Below are 11,518 nucleotides of genomic sequence, written 5' to 3' on the forward strand. Positions count from 1 at the left end.
TCCTGAACTCTTAAAACCAGATTTTGATAGGAGGATGGTTTTGATACATGAACAAATAGATTTTTCTTAGTATGGCTGCTGGATAATTATTCCAATGAATAAAATAATGCTTTGGAACACAAGACAATATGGGGGATAGTATGCATTAAAGAAACAGCAAATTACTACCACCAAGCAAAGGACAATTGAGTGTGATTAAAAGATTGTGCAAGATTACAAAGCCTTTTGTATGAAATAGATAGTAAGACAGAGCCAACCTTACTTAAAAGATTGGAAGGAAGAAGATTTTTATCAGGAGTGTGAGTGGCAAATCTGAATTTCCCTAACATTCAAGAAAGTTTTAATTTAGTAATTGCATTTGGCTTCATTTTAATTTTAAGCACACCACTCCAAATCACACTTCTGTTACTTATGTCCAGATTCTCCAAATATTTATGCTTAGATCTGTAGACTACTGAGCAGTGTGCAGAGTTTACCCATTAATGTCAAGTAAAGTAAAGCAGCTTTTGTAACCTGTACAGAACTATATCCTTGTGCTCTTAAAAAATCAGTTTTTACTTATAAATATGAAGTAAGGATTCTGTTAGGATCTGGGTTAATTGGAATGTAAATAATTAATGGTTTGATTGGTATGTATATGTAAAAATGCTCTGTGTTCTTTGTTAATCATTTTTACTTTTGCTTTTTCCATATTTTATGGGTAATTTGGTATCAGAATTAAATAAAACATTATGTATACTATCAATGTATTTATGTATATGATTGTTTAGCTATAACAGATATTCACAAATATTTATAATACATTTAATTTATGATCATTAAGAGTAGCTTGTGTTATAGTCCACATCATTACTATGAATGAGGACATTCTGTAACATTAAACACCAATTTTCAGAATGAGCATTCTGGGATATTTTCTTCAGCCATTGAAGGAGTTGTGTTATAATGTGTAAGTTGGGATATTTGGGAATAGATACTGTAACAGGAACATAAACGCTGAGAGATCTACATCCATGGTTTTTGCTTTTTCTCTTTATTGGTCTTGGATACAACTGTGATATCTCTGCTGAAGGTGGTGATCCTGAGTTTTGTCTTGTTCAGTCTGTAAAGATTTAGAAACACTGAATCCCTGATTGGCGTTAATTTGGTTGAGCAGTTAGCAGTGATAGCAGTCTGAAATCTTAAGCTTTCCTAGAATGTTCTAGTATCCTTGATATCCTTTCAAACAGAAGAATAATTTGCTGTGCTGTGATATTAAAATAAAAAATACAAAAAAAAAAAAAAATTTAAATTATATTGTAGAGTATTTTAAAATGACCTCTGGAGACACTACACTAGAATACTGGGATGAAATGACATCAAGCTTAGCTATTTTATAATTGAAACAAGTCCCAGTATGTCCCATAAAACTTCAGAAAATTAACCTAAAATTAGGAAAATGAGAAAGTCATTGAGCACTAGTAGTACCTTGTAGAGTAATAGAATGTAACGATCAGTTTGAGATCGTCTTATTTCTGTTGCAGACATTAAAGATTTATAAACCCCATGTTCAAGAATGGAAATGCTCTGCAGGGATATCCTGTAGAATTTTTGACTTGGTGTATATGCTTCCTATATAAGATAAAATCACAGAGCACAGTAGCAATTGTGAGTAGAAATTTTCTAAAATTGTGGATATGAAGGTATTTGGGGTGTCCTTTCCTATCTTTTTTTTAAGTGTACACTTTTGTATGCCTGAATGATAGTACTATTAGATAGATCTCTGTTTATAAAGTTCTCAAAAAACATTAATCTTCTTGGACCGTTTTGGTTAATTCCCCTAGTTTCACATAATTTTTTTCCTCAAGTATCTGGGTTTTGCTTTGATGGAACAAAGAAAGAGAGGAGAACAGGGACATACACACAAGAGTATTGGACCATTCCCAAGTCCTGTAAAAGTTTTCTGGAAAGGTTATATGGTCCTCAGCCTGTATTCATCCTTTGCACAGCTTTGGTCAGACCTTTCATTACCAATGGAAAGTCTCTGGTTTTATTAATGTGTTTATAAAGATCATGCCGTTTCTTTTCCAGGATACTTCAGTTCCCGCAATACAGTATCAGGGGTCAGTTTTGCTCAGCTGCTTGAGATAAATAATGGAACTGAAGCAGAAGGGAAGACAGAAATAAATTTTCAGTCTAGAGCTTGTGGTATAATTTAGCTAATAAGAAAATGACTTCTCTGTAGTAATTTTCTCACTTAATTACTTCAGCAATATTTCATTATGATGCAAATCTGGTAATTAGACCAGAATACTCATATTTTTCTATTCCGTACAAGAATTTTTGACTTGCTTTTCTGCCATTATATGTCTTGTAGAGCAGGTGTAGATTTTAATTTACAAGTTTAGTGAATTTAAAGATTTAGAACTGATTCTGTAACCTAATTTGGGCAGGGGTACATAGGCCTGTGGAGAGAAGTCACTGAAGGTAATGAGGTTTTTTAAATGCTGTGCCCTTGGCCATCTGTTTACAAGATCACAGTTTACAGTTGTCATGTAAACTCTGCAATATTGGAATCTATGAAAATGTTCCCATCATACGGCAATCCTAGCTCAAGCTGATGCCAAATGCTAAACTTCTCACTGCTTGTTTAATCAAAGATTCTATCTGCAGTTTAGTCCAGACATTGCAGAAAAATCAGCTTGTATGTGAGTTTCTTTAATACTGGAATTATTAACATGCACTCCTCATACACGCAAAATACAACACTGAAATATTTGGAGAGATTGAAGGATATTTTCCCAACTTCTGCTACTAGAAAATACATATACTTGCAATAATTACATGGGTTAAAGGGGAAAGTGCACTATTTTTTTATGCCAGAACCACACAGTTGGTATTTTAAAAGTAGATTTTGGCTGAGGGGATGCATGGGTGTGGTGTGTATGCATGCATGCAGGTGAATCACACCAAATTCCTTGGAATTTGTCACTGAATACTGTATTTTTTCCAGTATTTACCTGCTTCTTGTGTTAGTTGCTATTTGCCACCTTCTTGAACTGGTTGGCAGATGTTTGTTTCTTCATTTTTCCAAAGGACCTTTTGTAGTATTTTGAAGACTTGATCAAAATAGGATTAAAATGAGAACATAAAATGCATAGTTAGAGGAGGCTTTTTGCTCTTTTTTTATCTGGAGATGAAAAGTTTAGAAAATTGGAGGTCTCCAAAAAACAGTGTAGAACATTCACTTCTGAAATTATGTTCCTTTGGCAAGGTACATGGAAAAGATTTGGAAAAAAACAGAACATAAGTGCTGGCAAAATTGGTAGGAATGTCGGAAAAAAATTTTAAGTGTTGGCATAAGAATTCTTTGAAAATCCTCACTTATTCACATGTGAAATGAAAATAAAAAAGCATCTGTCCTCTTTTATGCACACTGACCCAATAAAACTGAATAATTATATTTAGCAAAGTACAAAGTTTTCTAAACAGAACTCTGTCTGCTTTTGGCTTTCTTTGTTATTTATTCCACTACACTAGAATATTGTGGTTAAATATGGGCATATTTTGGAAAAAAGCCATCAACCACTGAACAAAACAGTGAATATAAAAAGAAGAAAATACTGACGTTTTCAAAAATGATTCTTTTGGCTCTAACATGAAAATTTTAAGACTAAATATTAATACAATAAAGAAGATCTTGGACCCATGTAAATTTTTTCACTCACCCTAGTATAGGTAAATTTGAAGTTCCTGCAGAATTTTTACCTCTGTAACCATTTTCTTCACTCAAATGAAAGGAAAGCTTGCATATTAAGGTCCTGATCCTATAAACATTTTGTCATGTTGAAACTCAAATGTGTTTTATTTTTACATAAACCAATTGAGCTGCTCATATCTATAAGATTATACTTAGCTGTTTGAAGGATCAGAAGAGTCATTGCAAATTGTAAACTGAATTTCTTGTATTTGCTTAATTTGTTTATTTTTCATTTTATTACCAAATGTAGCTGTTCTTCAGTGAAAACAAACAGGAATCCTAAACCAAAAATGAAAATCAGTCTTGTGTGGCTCAGAAATTATCACACTTTTAAAAAAGGATAATTCATGAAATTATTTCACAATCTAAAATAAGCACTTTATAAAAATAGTAATGATGAAAAATTATTTTAATTTCTTAATTCCCTCTAAATATTTTCTCTTGTTAATATGGGTGTACCTTCTTACTGTCTGTTTATTGCAATCATATTTGTTTCACACCCAGCACTGTTAAAAGTAAGAACTAGATACGTAATATCATTACTGTGATTTACAGTCAGTAGAATTCCTAATTGATTTGGTCCTTTATGTTGAACAGTTCGGGCCGTGGTACTTGCCTTGATAATGAGCCTCCCAAGCGTGACTTTCTTTATCCAGCTGTGGCCCCAGGTCAGGTGTATGATGCTGATGAACAGTGTCGCTTCCAGTATGGAGCAACATCCCGCCAATGTAAATATGGGGTAAGAAGTCTTAATCCTTATGCTGAGTGTTCTGCTTAGTCATTTGTATATATTCCTTTAGAACATAAATCTTTAGTTAGTTGTAGTAGTGGGTTACAGATTGCCAATAGCATATCCGGTGCCAGCATTTGTAAGTAAAGGGTTCATTTTAATCCTTATGCTGCATCTTTTGCTTGAGCCATTTGTATGTGCTGTACACTAAAATGTGGGTAACGATGAGCCAGGTAAGCTGTTCCTTAACTGTAGGGGAAAAAAGAGCCCAGAACACTCGATCCTGATTCTTGTAAAGTGTAATAGAGAATTTTCCCTGATTTCAGTTAGTTGAGATCAGGTTTATGTTGTATTAATCTTGAAACATAAAGTCTGTTGTGTTGGCTTTAACCTTTGAGTATAAAGCTACAGTTTGAACTTACTTTTTTACTTGTCTTGATTTATCAGATCTGATTTTATTTTCTTGTTTGTTTGTTTGTTTGTTTTTCCCCTGACATTGAGTCTGTTGCATCTCACATTATTCAGATATCATTTTTGAAAGATGAATTATGGTTATGGGAACAGACGAACATGAAGCTAGACAGCTGAATAGAATACTGAGTAGCAAAGTACTAGCAGAGATTTGGCTGAAAGTACCAGTGTGCAATAATTAAAGTAAATAAATTTACAGTAGAAATAAAAACCTTCACGTGTAGGTCATTGTGTTACAAATATTTACTTAAAGTCCTCCAGCCAAAAGTATGTAGTTAAAGGACACATTCTGCTATGCTTCTTATGTAATAATCAGCTTGAGACCACACTAAGTAAACATTAAGAACATATCTTATGGTTTAAAAGTAAATAGTTTTAGTAATTTAAAATTTTTAGATTATTCAGATAAAATAATGAAATAATACAAAGAAATTCCATTTTTAATATCTCTGGGGTGATAAATACAGTATTATTCTTGGGATGCCTCTTTGTCAGATTGCATTTTGGAAAGGATCTAAGAGCTATGTAGCTTGCTGACTAGCTCTGGGTCTTCTGATTCCTCATCAAGCCTCTTTTGGCCTTTATTGTTCCTCTTTAAGTTCTCACTTCCCATCACTGTTCTTTAATGGCCCTATTTCCTGTCTCTTCATCTAAGTCATACCTTTTTTTAATTTTCTTTTTTTCTTACAAATTTTCACCACAATCTTTTATTTTCAGACTAGGGAAATCTGCAGGTATTTAATCTATGATTTATAGCACAGTCTTTGGAGACATATTGCATTTTAAATTAAACTGGAAAGTTCATAATGTGCAAAACCTGGCTTTTCCACGTATATGTAGGTTTTTTTAAACACTGTTAAACTATGTAACCATTGTTATGATGATCCTGCTGCACAGAACATTTTCTTTCTTAACCCAGTTTCTAAACCAGAAATAACTGGAAGTAATGAAGATGTGTAGGTTATCTTTGCTTTTTGCCTTCTGCTTCCTTTTTTCTTAAAAAGCTTTTTTTTTGGATTCCCTTAGAGTTACAGAAAAGACGTTGACACTTAATTGAGACAGTGTCTTCATGAAGGGAAGCTTCATTACCACACCTCTGAATTGATAGAGTATTGTGTTCCATCAGTGTGCCATCAGTGTGAACATAACTTTCGAGTGTCTCAGAAAATAACCACCCTATTTTTGGTCATAGGATTCAAACTGCATATACTAATAAATAAGTTATTGTAGAAGTCTGGTAATATCCATTCTAGGAAATAATATGCATTTAAAATAGTATCTACATTTTAAAATATCTGCCATGGCCATAATGCTCTGCAAATGTGACCATGGTGATTATTATCTTGGAGATTTGAAGTGATAATTTTGAAGAAGCAGCGTTTGGGAGATGGTGGTGCAGATGAAAAATACCTCCCTAAAAAAGGATTTATTTACATAAGAAAGGATCTTAGGACTGAATAATGAAACTAGATCTAAATCCCAGGATGAGCTAAATTGAATGCTCAACTCTGTTATTATCAAAAGTAAACAGTCAGTGCTTTGGATATTTCTTTTCGATGTATTATTCACATGAAGATGCCATTAATAGTTCATGGATCTTTTTCTAACAGACACATGTGTAACTATGGTGGAAAAACATAGAAAAAAATACCTAATTAACAGTGAATGTGGTTCATATACTAGCTCCTTTCAAGCATTTATTTTAGCCCTTCTTATTTAAAGTGTCTAGTAAAAAAGGGTGTAGAGCAGGTTTTCCAACAGGGCGTTTAGTGACCCAAAAGAAAATAAATTCCAAATTTCAGAGAAAATGGCTTGCTTTTTTCACTTGCTCATGTTCTTTACTGGTTTTTAGTGGCAAGCCATGACAAGAGAAACAGTTGAACTCTCAAATCAAAGGCAAAAACTCTTAAAGTGTCCTATGGGCTGTGATGTACCTGTTGATATAAGTGATGTTTTTAAAGTAACTTGGAAAATCTTCACATTTTTTCTGCTTAGGAATTTTGCCATAATCTTCTAACCTTTAGAAAAATTACCTCTTTCAACCATGTAACTTTAATGTTAATCTGTGTTTCTTGCCTTTTCTCCCTTATTTTCTCATCCACTCCCTCTGGATCTTTAGTTAAACTCTTTGTTGCTTTAGATCATAGGTAATGTCCTAATTCTGCAATGAATTTTTCACAGTTAAAGTTGGAGCTGTTCTTACTTAGGAACTTGAAGTTAAATATGTGGAGAGGTGTTTGACCAATTAAAGCATCAGAACTCAATTACAAAAAGGGACTGCAAGTTTCTGCTTTTGTGTGTGTTTGTTTACTGAAAAGGGGACAATTTGGCATAAAAAGGAGCTCTTCAGTAGTTTTGGTGCTATTTTAAGGGCTACTCCTGGTTAAACAGTTACATTTGGACAGAACTCTTCTAGCAAAAGCATTGCAGCTATTGGTCAGATTTCTCTGTGTTGTTAAGCACATTAAGTGAGAGGAATTCAAAGTGATGCCTTAGCTGTTTGAGCTGAAAAAATAAAGCTATATTTTAGCAAGTAGACAGTGATCCTTTAGTGTTACATGTGCATTGTTCTTTATACTATACTATGCTATTCTATATACTATACTGTATCCCTTCTGATACAGGGACAATTTAACAGAATTTAGGTGAAGAAATGGGTATTTTGAATAAAGAAGTGAAAAGCAATGTCTCAAGCTATTTAAAATATTTCAATTTTAGGGTATATTTTCACACTCATTAGAATGTTAAATTTATGACTTCTGGTGAGCCAAATTCTAATGGTGGAAACTGTGCCATTTAATACTGATGCATAGCTTTTTCCTAAAGGCAGTACATGCTTTCAGGTATCTTATTGGATTCACTGCAGTGGAAGACTTAGAGATTGTTAGAAACAGTGCTAGTTCCTCTTCAGTTATGTAACTGCTGGATATCCTACGTCTCCTAGGATGATGCAGTGTGGATTTTCTTCTGCTGATTGTCAGATGTGTCTCAGTTCTCTGCTCTGTGTGTTAGCTCCACTGGTAGTTCAGAACCTCCTTTAGTCTTTTGGTTTAGGTGATTGTAAGGGGAACTTCTTCATTGACTTCTGATATCCTTTGAGCATCTGCCTAGTAACAGTTGGCTGTTGGCTGTCTCTGGGTTAACTCAGGAAAGAATTCCACTCTTGACTTTCAATTTCTCTACCTTATGACTTTAAATAATACCTGGAAAATGCCGGACTGTAACTTACTGATTTTGTAGTTCAAAATAATGCTTTGCTTTAGAGCTGTTCCCTACATTTTTAGGACTAAAACCTCAGATATTTTAAAAGTAGTTAACACTTTATGCATATGGTTGGTATTGCTGTGTTGCATTTCACGGTCTGCGAAGCTGCTGGCTGCTAGCAGCAGGGTTTCAGAGATAGTAGCTTGTAATTATTTGGTATATTTTTTTTGCATTTTATGCTTTTCCACCAGAGTTGGTCAGCTGACTTCCAAATCCAGCAGAGTAAACACATCACTATACACCTATAGCTCTACAATATTTCCACTAGAGCAAAAAGCCTAGTGGAATTGCAATTGCAATTGCAATTGACCCTTGTAATCAGGTCATACAAATGTTTGTGAATTAAACTGTCACTTTTCTCATTAAATACTGATGTGGTTTACTCCAGTTAAATAACGAGCAGTAGTATTAAGATTGGTGTAGGGGTTTTATAGGAAGATAGAAGCAGATTCTCGGAGCTGGTGATTTTTCACAAGGAAAGGCAGAGATGCCACTGGTGTATATTTGCACCAAAGCTACTGGTTTCCTTTTGTTCTCTCACCATTGATACTATGCCTAGCATCATGCATTTAGTTGAATTTGGACATAATATCTGATAACTTATCTTTTTTGACCACAACTTCATATATCATACCATAACTAAGTCGCTTTATACTTCTTGTTTGTTAGCTGAGAGTAAGTAGTTTCAGTAGATGGATTTACATTGCATTGTTCATGAAGTGGTGTTAAAAGTATGTGTAAGGAAAGAAAGGAATTGAAGATCCTGGTATCATACTCTGTCATTTTTTATCAACCTTCCCTTTTTTTTTTTTTTGTTTGCTTCCCAAGGTCTGGCTAGTCAGTTGAAAGAACTCTCATCACTATTGTGCAGGCCTTCAGTGTTACATATTAAAAGTTTCAAACTTTTCTTGTATAAGGACATATAGGATTGTGTTGAAATTAAATTAATTTTGTTCTCTCTTTTTTCTGAGTTTATGATGTATATAGCCAAGGGAAGTCCCAGAACTTTTGCTCTTTCTGGAACCTAAAGTACTTTTTGCATCCTTTTTTGAACAAGTTCCCGCAGTCCTCTTTTTTTCTTCGTTAGGACTATCTGGTCTCCAAACCTCCTTCTCTTTTCCTTCTTTTCTGTCTTTGTTTTTCTCTTTCTCTCTCATAGAGACACAGATGTCAACACCAATGTGCCTGCACCTTATGAATGCTGTTAAAAAAGTGCAAGGAGAGGTTGGTGACCAGAACAGGAGGAGTGCATTAGGTGATTGTAGAAGCAGTAACGAGATTCCAGATACCAGAATGTTATTTGAACAAATATGAATAGGTTGTGTGAGTTTGAAAGGGAAGATGGTACTGGGAGGTGATTGACTTTGTAGGGTTCCTGTAGTTTCCCAGTATTCCCAACATAAGCACCCAATATTTAGGAAAGAATGTTGGTAGCATAATACGAAGGTGTGACTTAAGTTTTGTATTCTTTTTCACATTCTTTTGGCATGTTGTGATTCATAACATGCTGCACCCCTCAGTGAGCTTTTGGTAGTGAAGCACTAAAATGGTAACTTTTGGGTGCTTATCTGAACAAAACCTTGAACCTTCTGGAGTTCACTTACTGATTAGGGTCTTCTAGTTTTAGTCGAGTTGTCAGCTGCATTTCAGCAATGAGGCTGAAAATACTCTGTTGATGATTTTCAGGTCTGAATTGCAACTCAAGCTAATTATTTTTATGCTGTATTTTAGCAATGCTCATCAAGAGGTGCAGCATATTATAAATTAAACATGCTGAAGTAACAGACAAACCTAATTAAGATTTTAAAATTTTATGAACAAAAGGTGAACCTCCCAAATTATCACAATTTAATATGCTTTGTGAATGTATTTCCCATCTTACTTTTTTTTAAATTTTATGGGCTGAACTGCTAACATTTGTTGGAAGCTTTCATTAGTTTTGAAAACAAGAACAGCACAGTAATTTGATCTCTGTTCATATTACTGAGTTTTCATTGTGCTGTATTGTAACAATTTATGATGATTATGATACAGGATGCTTAGATGTTACATAATTTGAAATGCCTATATGTAAATTTGCATGATGCAACAGAAAGAGGCTCCATCATTTATAATACTTAGGCAAAAAGAAGGTAATTTGATTTGCTGTGTTTTTTTCTCTAGATGGGTTCAGCTTTGTTTAATTTACTGCAAATACAAGCATCCGAATTCCAAACTGAAGTCATGGAGCCCTAAGATACACCGTTACAGGTTGTTATCTATCTTGTCTTGATCTTGTGAAAGGCCTCAGCTTCAGTTTATGTTTCCAGGATTTTTAAAACTTTTCCCTTGTTTGCTTTACAAATTAGTAGTTGCTAAATCCAGACGTTTGGAGACTGACATTGAGGTCATTTATTAATTTTCAGATTATGCTTCTTTCTCTTAGTTTCATTAAATTATTCAAAAAATATAATATTGGCAAAAGAGGTATTAGCTTCATCCTTCTCCATGGAAGAAAAGACTGCCCTAAAAGGGTCACCTGTTGTGGGTGGGTGTGGGTGGGTGAGTGTGCGTGCTTGTATGTGTGAGTGTGTGAAAAAAAAGCAGTATACTTTATATTAGTGATTTTGGGCCTGACTTTTTCAGGGCAGTTTCTCATATGTTTTTAAGGCTGGCTTATTAAAAACTATTGATTAGAGATGTTGCAGATATTGGGGGGCGTAAGGAAATAGCTCCAGTCAATGACTATCCTAGTAGCAGCTATAGGGATTGTGGGGTTGACCTGGAGAGCAGGTCAGAACTTCTTTGTTTTCCAAGGTCAGTTGAAAATAAAGACGACATAGCCATAAGAGTACCTGGTATAATTCAATTTTCATTTAATGGAATAACAGCACAGATGGATTTTTCTTCTTTTTAGGTATCTCATTTGTTTTCAAATGACTGTCAATGTTATTTTTCATTTCATGTACAGGGTGATAAAGAATATACTGCAGACTCTATGTTTTCTTTTAAATGCAGTACAGCAGGGAAAAATAAACAATATCTTAAATAAGTTTGGCTGTATTTGAAAGATATTACAAAAACCCTTTCATTTCTTGGGTTTAATATAAATTACGTCTACAAATTGATACATTGGGTTATTTTTGTGAATCTTTGGTGCTATGAATAGTTTTTCTTTGAGGAAATATTCTGTTGATTTTAGGATATTGTATATCTGTCTCAAGCAGAACTCCTTTCTGATTTAAGTAGAGGTGTTTGCTCCAACATTAATAGCATGATAAAGCCCATAGTAATTTTACATAATTATCATTTTGTCTTTAGGGATTTACTGAGGT

The 11,518-nt window shown here is 34.1% G+C and overlaps 1 protein-coding gene across 5 annotated transcripts in view; it reads left to right on the top strand.

Moving 5' to 3' along the window:
- The window catches only part of ADAMTS6 (ADAM metallopeptidase with thrombospondin type 1 motif 6), a 147,819-nt gene that overhangs the window by 79,547 nt on the left and 56,754 nt on the right, over positions 1-11,518 (top strand). For all 5 annotated transcript variants that reach the window (XR_001866129.1, XM_017747088.1, XM_008643545.2 and 2 more), the window contains exon 11: positions 4,337-4,478. Coding sequence is in view for 4 of the 5 variants with exons in the window: in XM_017747088.1 (XP_017602577.1) it covers positions 4,337-4,478 (142 nt within the window). In the remaining variant the exon portion in view is untranslated. The remainder of the gene's footprint in view (positions 1-4,336; positions 4,479-11,518) is intronic.

The sequence above is a fragment of the Corvus brachyrhynchos genome, unplaced genomic scaffold (genome assembly GCF_000691975.1).
Source record: "Corvus brachyrhynchos isolate BGI_N302 unplaced genomic scaffold, ASM69197v1 scaffold131, whole genome shotgun sequence".
NCBI classification, from domain to species: Eukaryota; Metazoa; Chordata; class Aves; order Passeriformes; family Corvidae; genus Corvus; species Corvus brachyrhynchos.